Source organism: Lithobates pipiens, unplaced genomic scaffold (genome assembly GCF_037356315.1).
Source record: "Lithobates pipiens isolate NorthernLeopardFrog02 unplaced genomic scaffold, aLitPip1_a1.2 Scaffold_11, whole genome shotgun sequence".
NCBI lineage: Eukaryota > Metazoa > Chordata > Amphibia > Anura > Ranidae > Lithobates > Lithobates pipiens.
This window is the reverse complement of record NW_027507696.1, coordinates 20147121-20169103: the sequence shown is the minus strand read 5'-3', so window position 1 is coordinate 20169103 and position 21983 is coordinate 20147121. Positions and strand designations below refer to the sequence as shown.

Below are 21983 nucleotides of genomic sequence, written 5' to 3'. Positions count from 1 at the left end.
GTTTTGTAACAAGTTTACTGTTCTTTTAGCATAATAATTAGACTCTGTCTAGTTTTTATTGTTAACATCAATAAAATATGGGGAGTAATTCTCCTAGTTAATTTTACACATGTGTTGTGCAGTGCATTACTCTTTGGGGGCACCTTAAAAGTCCATATTGTTGTTTTTGGAATGTTCACAATCTTTTTGGGAAGTGGTGTCCCCGTTTTTATTACCATATCCACCCAGTATCTGTATAAAATATCTGCCCGTAGATGGATCGAATCTTGGCTGGTCCCTGCTGAATCGGCCTACTTTCAATCCATGTATGGCCGGCTTTACCCAATCAGTAAAGTCGGCCATACATAGGCCAGGAATAAAGGGAACTCAGTCAACTATAGGAAATCTTCAGGGAGACATACAGAGGCATCCATTAGCTAAGGACACTAGCTAAAACTGAGGCTTAGCTGAGCTGGGAGGAGTCATGGCAGGAATTTCTTTTTGTGGCCAGTGTCCATTCACTTGGAAGTAGCAGCCTAGTCCAAGCAGACATGTATATGATAGCTTTGATGTCTATCTGATGACATGTGCTAACTTGTAGGATTAAAGCAGAACTTTACCAATATCAACTTGATAAAAACTAATAATAAGTATGCTACCAAAATTTGTGTGTGCTGTAAATTGCCGCCAACGTCGCTCCTGTTTCTTCTTGCTGGAGACTGCCATTTTGCTGAAGCCTAGAACCCTGAACAGCAGTAAATCATAAAGAGGAACTAAACAAATCAATTTAACTGTTTCAAAAAACAGTTACATTCCTGGAATGTCGGGATTGCTAACTGTCACATTTGCTTGTGTCCTCAACCAAACTGTCAAACAATCAAATGGCTGGTGTCATAACTCATCACATGTGTAGCACCTTGGCAGTTGCAGGTTAAACAGAAGCAGCTTCCTTGACTGTGAAGGATAGGAGGGTTAAAGTCCGCTCTAAGACCCCTTTCACAGTGGAGGCATTTTTCAGGCACTTTAGTACTTAAAATAGCCTCATCTGCAATCCCAGTGTGAAAGCCACAGTGCTTTCCCACTGGGGCGCTGCGCTGGCGGGACGTAAAAAAAAAAGTCCTGCAAGCAGCTTCTTCAAGGTGCTTTAGGAGCAGTGTATACACTGCTCCTAAAGCACCCCTGCCCATTGAAATCAATGGACAGCGCCACTGAAGTACCTGCAAAGCTCCTTGGCAGCGACACTTTAAACGGCTGCTAGTCGGGGATAAAAGTGCCCCGCTAGAGGCCGAAAAGCATCTCTAAAATGACAGTAGAGCCTGCTAAAACTAGCCACTGGGAAAGTGTGAAAGGGGTCTTAGGCTGTCAGCAAACTGGACTCTACAAACTCAGCAGTGCCTAAAAAATGGAGAGAAACTGAGCATGTGCAGCGCTTGGTGAAACAGTGTTTTACTACATTTTAAACAGTATAGACCAGGGGTCTCAAACTGGCGGCTCTCCAGCTGTTGCGAAATTACAAGTCCCATCATGCCTCTGCCTGTGAGAGTCATGCTTGTAACTGTCAGCCTTGCAATGGTTCATGGGACTTGCATTTTTGCAACAGCTGGAGGGGCACCAGTTTGAGACCCCTGGTATAGACACTTATTTTTCATTTTTTACATAGCTTTACCTGCATAAAGGGGCCAGCCGGAAGTGATCTAGCAGGACTTTATTTTCTGACTAAAGTTCCACTTTAAGAAAGAGGAATTTGCAAAGCACAAAGTACACTCAGTGTTCCCTCCTACCGTCCCTGTGTGCTCCCTCAAGCTTGAATGCCAGGGATATCACAGATCTCAAAGAAAAGTGAACAAAGTGAAATTTTAGATTTTAACACAGTTGTAGTATTTACTTCCAAGCATTAGTAGCTCATTGTGTTTGATATCTAGAATGTCCTTTTAATTTAACAACATTGACAAGTTTTCTTTAATAAAAATAAATCATACATTTATTTAAATAAAATATTTTCTGCAATTGCATAAAGGGAGATATTTGTTCACCCCTCCTCCCCAAATATTTATTGAAATATACACTTTTTAGTTTATAGAAAAGGAAATTCATGTACTCCCTTAATTACAGGCTTTGTTTCTTATTTTTTCTCTTTTTGGTGGTGCATATTTTGTCAAAAATATTATATTAGATTGCTATTGCTACATTACATCAGACAAATCAGCAAGGAAAGTCAGTCCACAGCAGTCTATATACTGCTGGTCCATATCAGGGCAAACTACAGGTAACAGATACATTCTGCTAAACAGTGCATTGGAAAGCAAAGCGTTACATCAAATCTGAGCACATCCTGCAAGAGTATTTTTGTCCATCAGACTATTATACTTTCCTATTAAAATTCCTGCAGATATATCTGGGATATGCAATAAATGTTCCTTAAAAAAAACAATTTAACACAGAAAACTTAATTTCAGTTCTCTTAAAATGTCAACAGAATCTCTGACTTTATCAGATAAGTAAAACATAAGTTTGTGCACATTATCCATATTTTAAATCTATTCATATGCAACCCAATCAAATTATTCAATTATTTAGCTTAATTTCAGTATTGGTTTAGTATTCTGCGAAGCTCCAGTTATTCTGAATGCCCATGCTAATGGCTTTTAAATTGTTGTTCTCATAGCGTTCACGTTGAAGAAAAACTTTTCCAGCTTCTTCTGGTAGTCTTTATTTCTGTCTCTACTTGTCATGGATACACTTTTTGATGACCAAGATTAATTCAGTTGCTATACTTTAAATCTTCACCTATTTTTTATATCAAAACCCTGCTGAAGGGGTAAAGCTGCTCGTGGTAACCAAATATGAATGAATATCTATTAGGTAATAGTTCACTTTCAGATCATTTGCATAAATAAATCAGAGAAATGTGATATTCTGTGCTGGAAAGTCTGTTCCTCCTGAGCAGAGTTTGGGCACTTAAATTTCATGTCCGATACATCAGGTAAGTCAAGAAGAGGAAATATTCCATATAAAATGGTAGATCTTCTTCATTCCAGTTTGTTTCTAACCCCTGCAAATCTGGGAAACATTCCATGCCCGGGTGGCCCAGGAGAATAGTATGTGCGGTACCAGCCACGATATGTAATGTGCCAAAATAAGGTTCCCATGGCTGCACCAACCACACTCTGTGTATATTCTTGTGTATAAAGAGCTATGCACATCAAAAGCAAGTTGTAAAGCCCCAGAAGACTGGCATTCAATAAGAAGACTAAACGCAAAGAAGTTCCAGCTGGATATCCCCTTCTCAGGTAGCGCACAAACACAGATAGCTCTTCTGCCAAAGACAGGCTGCATAAAGTGAGGGTGAAGGTCTGCCGAGAAATATGGTAACCCTGCCATTGATGACCTTCGGCCTGGCAGGTTTGCCTAGTTTCCAGTCGTGGTAGAAAGAGTGTACCAGGTGGCATTGGTTGATGACAGGAACCAGTAAGATCCTCCAAGAGTTGGAAGAGGTAGGGAATGCATTGACACAGGGTTGTAGTGATGCCAAGTCTTGTGAGATGCATGAGGCATAGCAGTGGACGACGAGTGGGGACCAAAGACACAAGCAGGACAAATCCAGACAGGAGTAGAAACGTCCATCCACATGAGCAGTGCACAAACTTCCTGTACAAGGGAAAACAGTGAGAGAGTACTTTAAGATAAAAATACATTTTTTACTGCTATGCTTTGACATAGTAGGGATGATTTACTAAAGACAAATGTTCCCCTTAGTGAATGCGGTGAAAAAATATCCAATCCTTTGCAAGGGAAAATTCTCTTGCAAAGTGAACACCCTACTTGACTTCAGTAAATTGACCCCAAAGAATCAGCAGAATCTCTCCAACAGACAGCATCCCTGTTTTTATTGGCTTGCAGCTTTGTCAGCAAAGTGCACTGGGGTTCCATTAATGAATGGTACTGTATTACATCACAGCAAGGTACTGCATATAGTTTTTCAGGAAAAAGGTGCCTTTTTTTTTTTTTTCTTTTTACAGGAACCTGCAGTGGATGGCAGGTGCAATGTCAGACTCCTGCAGACTCTTACTCCTGCTTCCTGCCTGTACCTATGGTACAGGCTTTCTGTTGGAGAGCTGGAGGAAGGGTCAATGGTCTACGAGTGCAGTGACATCACCATTCTTGTTTTCCATTGAAAACTACAAGCTTGTCTACTGTGGCAGACGGGGCTTGTAGTTCATTAATTCATAGATCTCTGTTAATAAAATGAAGCAGCTGTGCAGTCAGAGCCCCACGTAGCCGCACTGATTTAAAATTTGACAGCTGCTCTGAGAAAGCACAGCATTTTTGCTTGTACATGATTGGATGATAGAAATCAACAGAGATTGCCTGCATTTCAGAGCTTCCCCTCAGATCTAGAACAACTGCACTTGAAAGTGCACAGTATATTCACCTTTAGTAAATCAACCTCAATATGCAGCACCCAAAACAGAAATAGAAATCCCCATGAATTAATCGTTATAACCATATGTCACATGCAACTTGTTCACACAGACCTTCCAAATTTCATATATATCACACCACAAAGTGAATCCAGTACCAACTGTATTAAATAAACTCACCAGAGGTAAGTGCTGGTAATGTTATAAACCAGCTAGTCACGCATTCCCCTCTGGGAGTAACAATCTGCAGTATCCGTGTTTTTCTCCTTCAAAACCTCCTAAAGCCATCCATCCATATGTCAGGGGAGAAGAGTTCCAATAGTGTAAAACCGTTTAAAAAAAATGTATTTGTAAACTTAGTAAGAGCACTCAAATTTTTGTGCGTCTCCGCTGACAAAAATATAAAACGTATAATCTTTGGAGCCAAGTTGGTTATGACTGCAATCTCTAGCCACAAGCTCAAACCCGCCATGCGTGCCGATGTCACGTCCGAAGCTCCGCCCTAAACATTTTGTCATCTGACATCTTCCAGGGGCAGGAGGATGTAAGCCACCATCCACGGCTTTATATGCATATGGTGCAAATACATTGCGGCAATGTAAAAACATCTTGTAAAAGCATAAAACTAAAAAGGAGCAGCATATTTGATTCACCAATGTTGTATTAAAAATTAAAAGGTTAATCTTATGCCTTAATATTCCACTATGGGTTGGTACTCGTATATCAACGTCTACCTAATAATTGATGGAGCATTTAAAGGGGCCATGCTAACCTAAAATGGCATTCTACCTGAAACATTTTTTGGGAAGATATTAAAAAAAATATGTAAAACTAAATAAATAAAAAAAATCAATATATCGAGTTTGTTTCTTTTTTTGAAACTTCTTTCAGCATATCTTTCCCTCACCAATGGGTGGTGATTTTATCTTTGTTATGTTTTAATTCAAAGTGTCTTGGAACGATATGTTTATCAAAGCCACCTTTCATGTTGTTTATATGTTCTCCTATCCTAATTTTTAATTTTCTGCTTGTTCTACCAATATATTGTGCATGACAGGGACATTCCAACACGTATACAACATGGGAAGATTTACATGTAGTGAATTGTTTTATATCATATTCTCTTTGTGTTGAAATTGATTTTTTCCTTTTCTTTCTGTCTTTCTTCGTAGTCTTACAAGCTTTACATTTATAGAAATATTATATTTAAAAAAAATGTTTTGCCTTTTTTGGGGGTTCAGTAAAATTTGGTTTGTTGGGGAGACACTTCCTTAAGGTCTCATCCTTTAGGAAGATGGGCCAATATTTTCTTATAATTTTTTCAGTGTGCTTGGACTGTGCGTTGTAGTCTGAAATAAAACTACAATGCATGTCATTCTTTTTTTTATTTTCTTAGTAGAGAGTCTATTCTTCTCTACAACCTTCTTCCTTTTTATCTTTAATAAGGAACTATATGCATATAATGGCATGGATGGCAGTGTACGTCCTACTGCCCCTGAAGGATGTCAGATGATGAAACACATAGGGAGGGGCTTCAGATAGGATGTCACCACGCACATGGGGTTTGAGCTCACGGTCAGAGATTGCGGCTGGAGCCAACTCCAGCTGGGATTGTGGCTGGAGTGTCAGCGACGAGTCATAAAGGCCATGATGCCGGACATTGGCAAGACAACGAGACTCCAGGGTGTTGACTTGCCAATGTCCGGCATCTTTTCCTTTATGATTCGTCACTGACACTCAAGTCCACCCGTTCTGGTAAGAGTAGATTTACTTTACCTATTTCCTGATTGAAGATGCACCACCTTTGATGCCCTTACTGTCGGAGAGTTCCAGTGTATTACATCCTTTACTAGCCACTATTGGGTGGTGGACTTTGTATTTGGTCCTTTTTAGGATGGTTACAGGCACTGGACTTTTTCACATTCCAATCATTTATTGTATGACCACATAATTTTGGATATATCACAAACATATGTATATGTGTTTATTTTCTAGCACTACATTTTATACTCACTCACTTTCTAGCATTTTTGTCCCACGTTTATGTCGCAGCTTTTTCACCCATTTTAGATTAAGCGCAGTAATATCCACATTCATACTTTACAAGTAATATGTTTTAAACAGTTTTACGCTATGGGAACTCCCCTGGCATTTGGATGGATGGATTGATGGCTTTAAGAGGTTTTGAAGGAGAAAACTATGTGTACTCCAGTTATGAAACCTAAAAAAATAAGTTCAGAAATTAAGTTATGTGTAAAAAAATTGAATGATACAAGGAAAAAATATTGAACACGCTAACTGAAATGTATTTAATACTTTGTTGGTAATGACAGCTTCAAGACGCCTCCTGTACGGAGAAACTATTGCTCAGGTGTGATTTAGGCTCATTCTTCCACAGTCTTCAAAACTTGAATGTTCCGTGGGCCTCGTCTATGAGCTCTGATCTTTAGTTCTTTCCACAGATTTTCTACTGGATTCAAGTCAGGTGATTGGCTAGGCCATTCTAGCAGTTTTATTTTCTTTCATTGAAAACAAATCATTGGTACATTTTTTCGTTCATTCTACCTTCAATAAAATGAAGTTTGCCAGTACTGTATGCTGAAAAACAGCCCCACACCATGATGTTCCCACCTCCAAACTATACTGTTCATATGGTGTTTTTGGGGTGATGTGCGGTGCCTCCAAACATGGTGTGTATTATGGCACCCAAAGAGTTCAATTTTGGTCTCATCTGATCAGACTATATTCTCCCAGTATTTCACAGGCTTGTCTAAAGGTTGTGCAGCAAACTTTAAAAGGAGCTTCAACATGCTTTTTCTTCAGTAATGGAGTCTTGTGTGGTGAGCGTGCATACAGGCATGGCTCTTGAGTGCATTACTTATTGTTTTCTTTGAAACAATTGTACCTACTAATTCCAGGTCTTCAATACTTTTTCCCTGTCATTTCATTTTATTACACATAACTTTTCTGAACTAATTTGCTTAACTTTCTTTGTATGTATGCATTGCATGGGTTTTTACCTAGAAAAATGGTGACGTGTTCAATACTTATTTTACCCGTTGTATACAGTGGGGGAAAATCCCCTGCAGATTTTGTAAGTTTGCCCACTTACACAGAAATTAAGGGTCTATATTATTTTATCATAGGGGTACAGTGAGGGGAAAAAAGCATTTGATCCCCTGCTGATTCTGTATGTTTGTTCTGCCCTTGTTGTTTTAACTTTGGACAGTAAAACATTTTTTCCTGTCAGTAAATATCTTATACAACCCACTTCCTGTTTTTTGTCTGGTAAAAAACCTAGGCTTATGACATCCTGCACAGTTCTCTCTCTCACTCCACTCTCGTGAGAGTTTGCCAGGAAGGGAGGCATGATGAGTCATAAGAGGACCAATGAGAGCTGCAGAGCTGGAGGTGTGCCTCTGCGTAAACTCAGGAAGTGAACAGGGAGCAACTTCAGCTGCCCCCCGTTAAAATGGAGCCAAACTCAGTGGAGGGCGATTTCTGCAGCATAGTTGGCAAGTAAAGAATCACAGTATATAAAAAATATTATGCAAAGTGGTTGGAGGGAAGCTTCAGAATGGTAAAGATGTTTTTATTACAAATTATGTGAGCAGACGGCAGTGCCTCTTTAGTGACTTAGATAGAATCTGCAAAGAGGAGTAGCAAAAAAATCCCTCCTGAGATGTGTGCAAACCTGCTGGACAACTACAAGCAACGGCTGGCCTCTGTGATTGCCAACAAGGGTTTTGCAGCCAAGTACTAAGCCCTTTTTTGCGAAGGGGTCAAATACTTATTTCACGCATTAAAGTGCAAATCAATAACTTTTTTGAAATGCGTTTTTCTGGATTTCTTTTTCTTATTCTGTCTCTCGCTGTTAAAATAAACCTACCATTAAAATTACAGACTGATCATTTGTCAGTGGGAACACGTACAAAATCAGCACAGCATCAAATACAGTGGGGGAAAAAGGCATTTTAAATAATAGAGACAGAATATCAACCAAGAGTCCATAAAAAACACATGATACAAATGTTATAAATTGGGTTGCAGTTCAGTGAGTAAAATAGGTATCTGATCCCCAAGCAAAACATGACTTAGTACTTTACAAACAAGATAGGGTCTGTAGGTTTGTTCTCAAGTTGCATCTGTTTGTAAGTTGGAACAGGTACAATTTTTAAGTATAGCTCCAGCCAAAAAATCTATTTTTAAGCTTTTTGGCTAGAATAGGGAAGGGTTAACACCCCTGTAACATTTGTTTTGCTGTCTGTGCCCCTGTTCAGAAGATTTCACCTCACTTTCTGTCTCAATGACAACTGGATTTTGAAAATTTTGGGTTGTTCTGGAAACAAGCCTTGGCGGTAAAGCATCAGTGGAGGTACCTTTTTCCCATAACTCTTACAGGAGTGAATTTCCCTCCCTAAGGGTAGATTTCCTCTCACTTCCTGTTGTCTCCCGTCATTTGTAAGTAGGAGTCGTTTGTAAGTCAGATGTTTGTAACTAGGGTACCGTCTGTACCAGGTTTGCACACATCTCAGGAAGGATTTTGGGCCACTCTTCTTTAGAGATTTTCTCGAAAATCCTTAAGGTTTCATAGCTGTCGCTTGGCAACTTTTCAAAGTTTCAGCTCTCTCCATAAATTTTCTATAAGATTAAGGTCTTAATGTGCTTCTTCTTGAGCCACTCCTTTGTTTTTTTGGTGGTATGTTTTTGATCATTGCCATACTGGAAGACCCATCTACGACCAATCTTCAGTGTTCTGGCTGAGGGAAGAAGGTTCTCATCCAAGAATTTACCATACATGGCCTCGTCCATTGGCCATTCAATGCGGCAAAGTCGGTCTGTACCTTTAGCAGAGAAACAGCCCCAAAGCATGTTTCCACCTCCGCACTTGACTTTAGGGATGGTGTTCTTAGGGTCAAAGTCAGCTTTTTTTCTTCCTCCAAACATGGCAAGTCAAGTTAAAGCCAAAGAGCTCAATTTTGGTCAGATCTGACCCCAACACTTTCTCCCAATCCTTCTCTGAATCATTTAGATGTTCATTGGCAAACTTCAGACGGGCCTGTACATGTGCTTTTTTGAGGAGGGGGACCTTGTGGTTGCTGTGGGATTTAAATTAATTGCGGCGTATTACGTTACCAATTGTTTGTTTGGTGACTGTGGTTCCAACTGCCTTGAGACCATTCACAAGCACCTCCAATGTAGTTCTGGGAGGCGCCTTAGCTATCTCATGATCAGCCTTACTCCATGAGGCAAAATCTTGCATGGAGCTCCAGACCAAGGATGATTGATGATTATTTTGTATTTCTTACATTTGGGAAAAATCGCTCAAACAGTTGTCTCCTTCTCGGCAAACTTCTTGCTGATGGTGTTGTAGCCTATTCCAGCCTTGTGCAGGTCTACAATCTTGTCCCTCACGCCCTTTTGACAGCTCTTTGGTCTTGCCCATAATGGTGTATTTGAATGGAAGAAAGAGATTCTGTGGAGAAATGTCTATTATACACATAACGAGTTGTCGTTAGGAGCACCTTCTTAAATAAGAGGACTAATCTGTGTGGTACAGTCTGTGGGAGCCAGAATTATTCTTGGTAGGGGATAGATTATGTGTATGTATATATGTATTGGGGCGCCTGCCTATACACACAAATTGACTTTAATGGCATTCCAGTTTTAGTTCGTAGGGTTCAATATTGAGTTGGCCCACCCTTTGTAGTTATAACAGCTTCAACTCTTCTGGGAAGGCTGTCCACAAGGTTTAGGAGTGTGTCTATGGAAATGTTTGACCATTCTTCCAGAAGCGCATTTGTGAGGTCAGGCACTGATGTGGACAAGAAGGCCTGGCTTGCAGTGGGCCAACTCAATATTGAATCCTACAGACTAAGACGGGGATGCCATTAATGTTCATGTCCGTGTAAAGGCAGGTGTCCCAATACTTTTGACAATATAGTGTATTTATATAGAGTGGAACCTCAGATTGAGAGTAACACGGTTAATGAGTGTTTCACAATACGAACTATTATTAAAAAAAAATCCTGACTCGGTTTGCGATCGTTGTCTCGCAAAACGAGCAGGATTCAAGCCTCTGCTGTGTGCAGTACCACATTTGACCAGAGGTGCGGGGGCGCTGGTGCCACTTGGAGCCGTTCGCAAATACTCGGAAACACTCTGTTCCCGAGCCTTTCCAAGTGCATCCGATCGGTCTCCGAGTATTTTTGAGTCTCTCCGGTGCCCCATCTCTGGCCACATTCAGTATTGCATGCAATAGAAGTCAATGGATCACAAGCATTCTCCTGGAATGGATTATGCTTGCAATCCAATGTTCCACTGTATATGAATTTTTTAAGTTTTTTTTTGAACAGATTGCACTTGACATACGGTTATCACGATTAATTGATGGTGATTTTTATTTTGGGTGCTACATATTGTGTTTAGGATTAATTGCACTAACATATAGTTAGCAACAGCGCTGCCTTTTAGTACATTTAATGGCAAAGTTACCCTTTTAAAGCTTTGTCCAGATTGACTTAGTGCTTATGTAGGGCTTCACTCGCATAGGCAAATGGATCAGTGAGGGAGCAAACAAAAGGTGAACATAATTGGAGGGTGTTAGAGGACTATAAAGCAAATCTGTTACTTTCTCCTGCATTGGAAAAAATAAATGTTTTACTTTAAAGTGGAACTTCAATCTCTAATCATATAATCGTGTCTAATAATAATAATAAGCCCCAACCTTTCCACCTTTGGAAGATCCCTAAAAACTCACTTATTCAGGGAAGCCTATCCCACACCCACCTAACAACTGTCCCTGAGCCACCCCCATCAAATCATTCCCCGCATCTATTACCTTTTGTACCACCACCCCGTCCCTTTAGAATGTAAGCTCTACGAACAGGGCCCTCCTGTCCCTTCTGTATTGAACTGTACTGTAATTGTGCTGTCCCCCTCTACATTGTAAAGCGCTGTGTAAACTGTTGGCACTATATAAATTGTGTATAATAATAATATTTACTTGTTTTAAATTTTATTTTTCAATTTCTTTAGTTACTTTCTGGTTCCCATGCCTAGGTAAATGATGTCATACATCCCAGGAGTTTTCTGGAGGGGAGGAGGGGTTTTCTTGGCCAAACCCTCCTGCCTGAATGGCTGAGCTAAGGGCAGATAGATTCCAGGAAGTACATGCTAGATGAATCATCTGCCCTTACTCAAGATGGCCACAGCCAGAAATGCTAGGGGCTGTTTTTTCAAAGTGATTTCTCAGCAAATAAAGTATGGATACATGAATGGATGGTGGAGTTTACTTTGAATATTAAAAATCAATGAAATACAGGCAATACCCTAGTTACAAAGAGAGGGAGACAACAGGAAGTGAGAGGAAATCTACCCCTAGGAAGGGAAATTCATTCCTGTAAGAGTTATGGGAAAAAGGTGTCTCCACTGATGCTTTATCACCAATCCTTGTTTTCACAACCCAAAATGTTCAAAACCCAATTATAACAGGGACAGAAAAAGAGGTTACATTTTCTGAACAGGGGCACAGACAGCAAAACAAATGTTACAGGGGTGTTAACCCTACCCTATGCTACCCAAAAAACCTAAAAAAATATTTTTTTTTGGCTGGAGCTACAATTAAAAAATGTACCTGTTCCGACTTACAAATAAATTCAACTTAAGAACAAACCTACAGACCCCGTCTTGTTTTTAACACGCTTGTAGTGTTTTTGGTGCTCAGATGAAGTGTTTCTCCGCTTTAAGGCTATCGTTTCCATGTGGTAAACTGTGTGACCAGCTGGCATAAGAATAAGCATTGATAGTTATTAGGGGTCTATATGGCAAATGATTTTGTTGCAAGTCTATAACATTAGTGCTACTAGCAGTTATAGAAAATGTATACAATTTAAATCAGGCAGCCGTTGAAAGCAAACTCTGTGTTTTACCCACACAGCAAGTTTGTTTAAATGCCCCCTCCGTATCAACACATCAGCTTTTCTTTGCTACCCTAGCATACCGTTAACCACCGGGAGCAAAAAAATGGTGCTTTCAGATATGAAAAATAATGTGCAAGTACTGGTGCTTGATCCAGTACTATTACAGAGGTGGGTGGGTTGGGAGTCCTCAGTCCTGCGTAAGGCTTGGTTCACATTGTACACTGCATTCCTGTGCAATTCACATGCGATTCAGTGTGATGCGATTTCATTCTGAATGGGCTCAAATCACACCAAAGTAGTACATGCAACTTTTTCTGGAGCTGCACCAAAGCAGATCGCTTGGTAATTTTGTACCATGTGATGTGTGCAGGCAAATGCACTGGGTTTGGAACCTGTTTGGGGTGTTAACTTTGTATGCGATGCATTGCAGTGGGATGGAATTGCAGGAAATATGCACAGATCGTAGCGTTTCCGGCCTCGCATAAGTTTGAACCCAGCCTAAATCTCCAACCAGAGTAACTTTAAATTCAGAACATAATTTCCTAAACCTTGGTAACTAAATGAAGTGCTGGGGGAGTGAAAGAAATGTATGTACTGCAAGGGAAGGGAACATTAAAGAGAACCTGTTGCTTTACCTTGCAAACATACACAGATCAGAAATAGAACTACAATAGATGCTGATATTTTCTTTCCACACTTTATTGGATATACCCTTATAAATACACAGAAAATACTAAAGCTAGCTATACTCAGCCTAAATTTCAGTCAATTCTTGTTGAATCAGCCAAAATTCAAGACATGGGTGGCCCCGTTGACACCACCCAGCTGGTAAAAAGTTGATTTAAAAATGAACCGAGCTGGCTGGAGAATTATCATTTTCCTATCAGATGTTCAGGTATGAAGACAACCAAGGTTTCTGGGGCTGTCTGAATAAAATAGCCAACAGCACATATTCCACAATCTACACTGTTAAGTGTGGATGGAAGAATCTATTGATTTTCTAAAATTGTATGTCTAGCCTTATGTTGTATTTTAATGTATTCATTTTAGGCAAAACATGAAGCACAACTTAAGTGTACACCATATAGTGTATATGGTTACTGCACAGGAATCCTTGGCAGATGTACACTCTGTATAGGCTTCTAAATTAAGAAATGGAAGCTGAGCTGGTTGGTGATATAAGGTGATGTGGACAAAAAGGTGCTGAATGTCATTTCTTCTTTTAGGATTAAAAGGGGAAAAGATTAGTACTCCAGCCATTATGTAATGTCATAGATGGAAGGGCTAAATTGAAGCAGCTCTCAGAAATGTATTGGGATGGATTACTCTCACACACTACTTCTCCCAGTGACAGAAGTCACCAAAACAGTACATTATATACAGTGTATAATTATTTACTGTTCCTTTCCCTTTCCATATAGATGGATTGAAATTCGTCCAGTTCAGCAAGGCCCCAGCTGAATTGCAATCCATCTATGGCCTTTCCCACTCAGGAGAAGTCGATCTCACAATCAGGGAGGGAGAAAAGGAGTGGTGCGGGCAAATGCTGTCACTTTCAATAAGGTAGCTGTTTGTTGTGCATAGGACATAAGGATGAGATTTTCACCCAGTCAACTGTCCTCTCATAATTATGGTTAGCTTAAAACATATTTAAACAAAAATGTAATGTATCAGCTTAATAGTCCTTAGATGTGGTAGCTGCATTTGTTTTCTAGTTTTCCTTTTTCACCTGGTGAACCCACCAGTGATACTTTTCCTACCCTAGATTGACAACAATCGCCCACTCTGCTGTATCTTTGGAGGAGCAGCATTTTCACCCTAGGTCAGAAAGTGCGTTAGAACAGTCTCCATACCAAAGGGGGAGGTGTTTTGTATGCTATGCATACTAGCTCATTATGCTTTTGTCTTGGAGGTTGTCTTTTTTGTTTTTTACAAGAGTTTACTTCCTCTTTAAAATCAGGTGTTCCAGAATATATGCCAGGGAGTAGAACCTCCTCAGGGAGTATGCAGGTGAAATCGTCCCATTTAAACTTTCAAGACGTAGGGTCTTTGCTATTGTGTGGTGTCATACCATGACACATCTACATCCAGGGCCAATCACTTGCAGGTAATCTCTGCTTGAGCGATTACATGTGAGTGGCCATTGGGGTTCCTGCCTAGGCCTAGTTCGCAAATGTGACTGAGGCCTTAGGGCTCGGTTACACTGGCGTCGCCCTCTGAAGAACGATTTTAGAGGATCAACTTTTAGAGGGCATTTGACAGGCAGTGAGGTGGCATTATATTACTTCCTCGCCTCCAGATTTAACTCATAAAAAAATGGTACCACCATGCTGCAACTGCGTGCATTACACGTGGTTGTGGGGCAACCTCATTTTGTTAAAATGGTACACGTTCAGTGGGCTGTACTGCCTGCCAAATGAGACAGAGGGGATAACTATTGCGGTGCGATGATGCAAAACATTGTGGCCAGAGTATGCGTACACCCCTGTCTGCTGCATTTGCAGCTTAAGGGGGAGCAGTAAACAAGCAGCTCAACCACATGTACTAGCTCAGCAAATTCAGCCTGAGAGCTGATGTTTGATACTGAAAGAATTCTCAAAATTGGATTGCAGAATCTGCAGGTAACTCTTCCAACAGTTGGTATCAAAGTTTATGCATCTATAATCAGAGATTGCACCAATTTAAGCTGCATGGGAGGGGAGCAAAACAAGAAACCTTTGCTGTCCAAAAAGAACATTACAAGACTAAAGTTGTTTTACCGCAGTAACATTACACAGGTTTGACACAAAGCAAAGACGGCATTTGAGGTAAAGATATTCATACTAATTGTGAAACATGGTGGTGTAAATGTTAAAGCTGACCTTTAGTCTTACCTTTTTCTTCTTCACTTGTAGCAGGTGCTCTCCTGTGTTCAAAGTTAGTACTTACATTTCCCTGCTCATTGTCAAATCTCCAATTCCAGCTTCTGAAGCTGTAGCAGCTACCTTGGCCCTGCTTAATTTCAGGCTTAACCGCATGCCGAGCAGCCACCGCAGTTGCACTGCGGCAGCATGGCTCGGCTGCGCGAATCGCCGTTATTTTACGTTGGTAACATAAACAGCCACTAGGGGGCACATGCGCGCCCCCGCTCGCTCTCCGAGCCGATGTGAGTGCCCGGCGGTCTTGATCGCCACCGGGCTCCCACAATCGCTCAGGGCACACAAGTTTCCAGTTCTCTGAGCAGTGACCTGACAGATTATGTGTCCATACAGAGTATGGACAGCGATCTGTTAGTTTCCCTGCGCTGTCCCATCCCCCCTTCAGTTAGAACACAAAATAGGATACATATTAACCCCTCCCCAGCAAAGTGTTAACCCCTTCACTGCTGGTGACATTTTTACAGTAATCAATGCAATTTTAATCGTACTGATCGCTGTATTAATGCCAATGGTCCCACAAAGGTATTAAAATTGTTCGACGTGTCTGCCATAATGTCGCGGTCAGGGTAAAAATCGCTGATCCCTGCCATTACTAGTATAGTATATATATAAATTAATAAAAATGCCATAAAACTATCCCCTATTTTGTAAATGCTATAAATTTTGCGCAAACCAATCGATAAACGCTTATTGTGATTTTTTTTACCAAAAATATGTAGAAGAATACATATGGGCCTAGACTGAGGAAAAAAAATGTTTTTTTTAGATATTTTTGGGGGGATATTTTTTATAGCAAAAAGTTAAGAATGTGTTTTTTTTTCAAAATTGGCGCTTTTTTTTGTTTATATCGCAAAAAAGAAAAACCGCAGAGGTGATCAAATACCACCAAAAGAAAGCTCTATTTGTGGGAAAAAAGGACGTCAATTTTGTTTGGGAGCCACGTCGCACGACAATTGTCAGTTAAAGCAACACAGTACCGAATCGCAAAAAGTGGTCTGCTCTTTGGCCAGCCAAATGGTCCGGGGGTTAACTGGTTAAACAACTGTACACATCCATATTAGTCCTGTCTGCCCATCTACTACACCTATTACCTTTCTAAACTGTTCTTTGGTCAGCCTCATAAGGAGTGGGATTTTTTGTAGTGCACAGTTATATTTGTGGGTGTATTATTGTTGCATTCGCCTACAGGTTACACAAAATTAGCATACACATGCTCAAGAGCCTGTTCATTGCTTGCAGTGGCTCTTGGAAAAAAAATTACCCTTAAATACAAGGAATACAAAGGATAGCCCAGTGTAATGTTACATTGAAAGGTTACAGTACACAAGATACAATGCATTCCCATACATAAAAAATGCAACACTTAATGAAGCTATGGTGCACTGCCATAAGGAATACTCCAAAGTATCAATTTATAGAAGAGAATATAAATAGGAAAAAGTGTGTGTGTGGTGAGGGGGTAGTGTTGGATTTGTGAGGACAACACCTTCTTAAAGAGGTCCATTTTATCATTCAGTATGGGGGTAATAGTGTTAGACATCCGCCATGATACTCTGGATCAAACCTCTTGTGGATCTAAGTCATTGCTTAGTCAAACTACAAACTACACGGTTTAGGAGATATTTGCCGAAAGACAGGCACCGCTGTCTACGGCGCATACGCCGTAGACAGCGGTGCGGCACGGTCAACTGCGATATGCCGCAAGTGGCGGCTCCCGTGCGCATGCGCGGGAGTGATGTCATCGTGGCTTAGCCGAATGACAGCGGCGGAGCAGCGAGACCCACCGAGAAGATGGATGCGGCGGACTACAGGGGACAGCGGTGACTTCCCTGGCTCCTGTGTCAGGTAAGTGACCCATAATGGACTACTATGCGATGCATAGTAGTCCATTATGCTTTACCTTTGCAGGGAATGAAAGAGGACGTAAACTCATCAGGGTTTATTTCCTCTTTAAACACCAGGTTTTAGTTAATTTGGCCCAAGCAGGTCCAATGGAACCATTTCTATCACTAACACATGCAGCGGGTATATGTGCTACATAAGCTGCAAATGGTATGTAGTGTTGTGTTCCAGTAGCTTCACCCTGCATCTGGGGTGATGATTTCCACAGTCATAGAAGTCTTTTTTATTCATTCATAAAATACTAAGACTTCTGTGAATGGCTGAGCAGTGCTCTGGCAGCGAAACGGGAAGTTCACATCCAGCTGCCAGAACACAGTGCTGTATACTTTATGTAACTGAAGTTTTTTACAGTTTATGCAGCACACAAAGCCATCGCATGTATTAGCAACATAATTGTTTGTCTAGACTAGATAGTTCCAAAACCATTTAAAGTTCAATAAAACCTGGAGTTAAGCTGGCCATACATGCTTTGTATCTCAAACCCTGTAAGGACAGGCTGATTGTATCAATCCATCAACCTTGAGTACAACCAGCATGTCGGATTTTTGCATGGGATTTTTGCCAGTGCTAGCGACAGCTCCTGCACCCACCCCACAGGGAGAACACAATAGCTTCGCGGGTGGGATTCTCCCATGAGCACTGACTGTGTTGATGAGGTAATCAAGCGATTTTCTTTCATGCAGCCTGTGGTTGCAGGAAAGAAAATCATATGATCTATGGCCAGCTTTAGGCTTTAAGGCTTGGGCTTGCTTTCAAAGCTGATTCATGGGCTGAGCAGCTAGCAGTTATTAAATTGATACAATACAAAATTCATAGTTAATGTGTGCTTAATGAGAATGTGAGGCCATCTATCTTAACTTAAACTGAAAATAAATCTTTCAACACAACAATAATCCAAAACACACTAGCATATCTACCAAAAGAATAGTTTAAAAAGAAGAATGGATTTGCCCTGATTTGAAATTCCACTGAATAGTTGTGGATTTAAAACAAGTAGTTCATCCAAGGAAACCATCTTCCAACTTAAGGAATTTTGCAAAGGACTGGTGAAAACATTAAAGTGGTTGTTACTATAACCTGTATACACTATCAGCACTGCCTCCTATTGTAGTATCCCCCTGTAGTATCCCCTGTGATTTATAAAAATAAATGCTGCAAATACCTAATTTCACTGCTGAGATTGCAATCACGACTGGCAGTGCTGACTGGCCAGCTTTCTCCTTTCCTACTCTGAGAGATGCAGCGGGCGGGGCTGAGATTCCTCTGCTAATGTCAGTCTGGAGGGGAGGAGGAGAGAGCTGACTGGTCATGTAATCGCAATCTCAGCTCTTAAATGATGTACTTACAGCATTTACATTTATAAATCATTCACAGAGGGGGACACTGCAATAGGAGGCAGTGCTGATGGTGTATACAGGTTAGTGTTAGGAGAGCAGCATGAGGGGGAGGGGCACTCACACACAGATAGAGAGGGGAGGGGGGAGGAAGACAAAGGAGCAGAGAGTAGAACAGATAGCAGGCTGCTGATGACCAAGGAACATAAACTGACCAAGTGTCTGATCTCAGCAGCCATGATGCACCATGGTCAGTTTACAGAGGGGTGGGGAGAAACTGTCAGGCTCAGCCAAGTTTTTTAGGTGTTACAAGGGGCCAAAAGACAAAGGACAAGCACTGTATCAAATAACATGCTTTAAAATGAGCAGGATCCATTTTTTTTTTTTTTTTTTGGGTTAACAAACACTTTAATGTCAGAGAACAGTAGGCAGTTATGCTAAATGTCTAGAAGAAGTCCTTTCTGCTAAAAGGAGCAATGCTAGCTTCTAAGGCCAATGGTATGGTTACTTTTTCCATAGTACACCATTACATATATTGATATTTTTGTTGAATAACTGAAACAAAAAGGTTTCCTTGTGCATTTAAAAATATCCCCTTTATCTGTAGGCACGGTTTGAATGAAATTTGTTAAAATATGTTGAAAAATGTCAATAGAATAACAGGAGGTAAACTTAACTTCCCACATCTATACAAACCTCCTGGATTTCTGTCAGGATTAACTTTTTTTTTTACAATTTTTAAACAGATTAAAACAAAATTCTAAAAGAGAAATAAGATAAATTCATTGTTGGGGTTTATATACTTTTTGCTGAACAATGTATATTTACGTAGCTAATCTGACATTTTTCAAACATCCACTTCAGATAAATCTTCCTTTTGCAAGTGTTTTAAATGACGGTGATTGTTTCACTACCAATTAATTTTTTGTGAAAGTCAATATCACTTCTTTATAAATCATACCAATTTCTATGTACACATGAAATTCACTGAATTGCACAAAAAAGGGGCAAATTTTAGTTATCCAGGGGTGTGATCAGATTAAAAAGAGAATTGTTGGGGCTTGTGTGGTCTTCAACTGATGAAAGATTTTTCTGTGTCAGATTTTTTTAAAAACCATAAAATAGCTAAAATCATCTTCTTTAAATAAACATTAAATGATCCTGTGTACCACTTCTCACAAATCCCTGTCCATGTCTGTGTTTCATCGGCATTATCTGGGAGCCAGAAGATGGCTTGGCATTTAAATACAGAGCGATGGCCGGCAATATAAATAACCATGGAATGTAGAGTAGCAGAAAAGCAAGCCAGAGGATTGCTTGGTAAGTAAATACATTCACATCACACTAAACAGTAGCATATGGGCTTTACAAAAATAGTGATACTGTAGATGGTACTAGGGAAGATATATTGCTCCAGGAAGCACATTAGAAAATAGTTGATCATGTGACGCTATATAGAATTTTGTCATGTGTTGTGATCTGTGCCAATTGTAAGTACAGATGTGACCAGTCACAATATTCATCCAGGACTTCAATTAGTTGGGTAAAACAGGGGGCCTGAATTTTATGTCTGAAAATACATTTGTACTTTTATGTGTCTAGTTTCGCTTGATCACATAGCAGGCACTGGGTGGAGAGGTTTACGTCCCATATTAACCAGTTTGGGTATTTTTAAAGTTTAGGATGCAATATGAAAGCAGGCACTGAATTAAATTATGCCAGTCAAGGCCTTTTCTTTCTTCCCCCTATTAGATATAAAGCCCAATATGTACAAGAACACTTATAAAATTCCATTTGTACTTTGTTTCGTATCTATCGCTACTTCATGTTCCAGACATGAACTACTCACATTAATACAATCAAATTTACTACTATATATGTGCCCATTGTCACTTGTCCATGCATAAAAATATACTCACACATTGAAGAAGTTGTTGGAGTTGGAGAAAATGCTGCGGGGGTTACCAAGTCCCTGAAGGAATGGAGTCACACTGACCACTGCTGCCAGCCACAAGTGATACCCTCTTCTCATACACACACTGCCCAGTATGCGGGCACACAGCTGCGAGCAGATACATACCAGGGCACAAATAGAGTTTATAAGTGCATTCATGTCAGAAGAGGCACCAAAAGGAAGAAAGATGGAACTGTTGAGTAAAGATTATGATGTCCTGTGCAGAAATAGGAGAAAAGTGCCAGAGAAAAGCTAGCTGCAGTAATAATGAGAAAGCTTAAGACAAAACTGCAGGGAAAGAAGCTACATAAGTAATCTAAGTGAGTGCGTGACTGCAGCCAGGAACAGAGAGGCTGCAAATGGCCATAAGACAGACAGACATTCACATCACAACACAAGCTCACTCAGGAGACATGAAGCAACAGGCACAAATCACACAAGCTGAGAACCACACTGATCAGGGTCCTCTCCACAACAGCTGTTATCCTGCCCTTCACCCCCAGGAAGGACGGCACAAATCCCATCCCCCTATCAGCTGCTGAGTCCCTCATATATGACACTGGGACTCTGTCCATGACATACTGTAAAGAACTCGGAAACTTTTGTAATGCAGAGGCAACGCTGATACTTTTTCGGAAAGTACCCCTTTTAACTGTTCTCTGGCAACATCCAATAGTATATTTATAGGACCCTTGCCATATAAAAACAGTCTGGTGCATAAGAATAAGACAATATGAAATTAACATGGACAGAGGTTTTATGGGTCCTTTGGAAATCTGAAAGGGACAACAATACTGTACATCCTCGCACTGCTTTCTCCCTTCACACTTCTATAAATTTCTATGTCTGCTTCCTTATTTTTTCAGTTTTTTCTTCTTCTCTTTTTGTACAGAGCTTATAAACAATCTTCTTAACAGTGGTTTTTGTTGACAGTATGATAAACAGTTGGTGGATATTTATACCGCTTAATATTCTTAAATCTATACTTTTCTCTCTCAATAAACATTAACTATTTTCAATCCTTATGCTACAAGCCTTAGTAAGAAATATTTACTTGTTTTAAACTTTTTTTTTATTTCTTTCGTTTCTGGTCAAGGCCAAAATGATGTCACACATCCCATAAGTCTTCATGGGCAATTTTTTTTTCATCTGGAGGAGGCCTTTCTCTGCTAGACACACCCTCCCTGCACGTCTCATATAAAGGCAGATGGATTCCAGGAAGAAAATGCTACATGAATAATCTGCCCTTACTCAAGATAGCCCCAGCTAGAAATGCTGGGGGGTGTTTTTTTCAAAGTGATTTCTCTACAAAATAAAAAATGGAGACATCGATGAATGGGTTTGCCTTGAATAGTAAAACTGAAACTGAAAGACATTGAATCAGTGTGATGTGATCACAGGAGGCGGGACATTGTTACTGCGACCAGGGCAATTCAAATACAGCTCTGTGACACACGGAGATCGCCGCTCTAATCCAGGCACTGGCAGGCTGCATGACAGGCACTGGTGAGGCTGCATCCACAGACATTGGCAGCCTGCATGATGGGCACTGG

At 40.4% G+C, this 21983-nt stretch overlaps 1 protein-coding gene across 1 annotated transcript; it reads right to left on the bottom strand.

Annotated features, from left to right (window-relative positions):
• Positions 1 to 1908: 1908 nt before the first annotated feature.
• FITM1 (fat storage inducing transmembrane protein 1) lies at positions 1909 to 20915 on the bottom strand. The gene is made up of 2 exons (XM_077469481.1): positions 20396 to 20915; positions 1909 to 3627 (listed from the first exon to the last, which is right to left on the bottom strand). Exons 1-2 carry the CDS (start codon positions 20587 to 20589, stop codon positions 3009 to 3011), a joined length of 813 nt encoding a protein of 270 aa, XP_077325607.1. The 5' UTR covers positions 20590 to 20915; the 3' UTR covers positions 1909 to 3008.
• Between the last annotated feature and the right edge of the window lie 1068 nt (positions 20916 to 21983).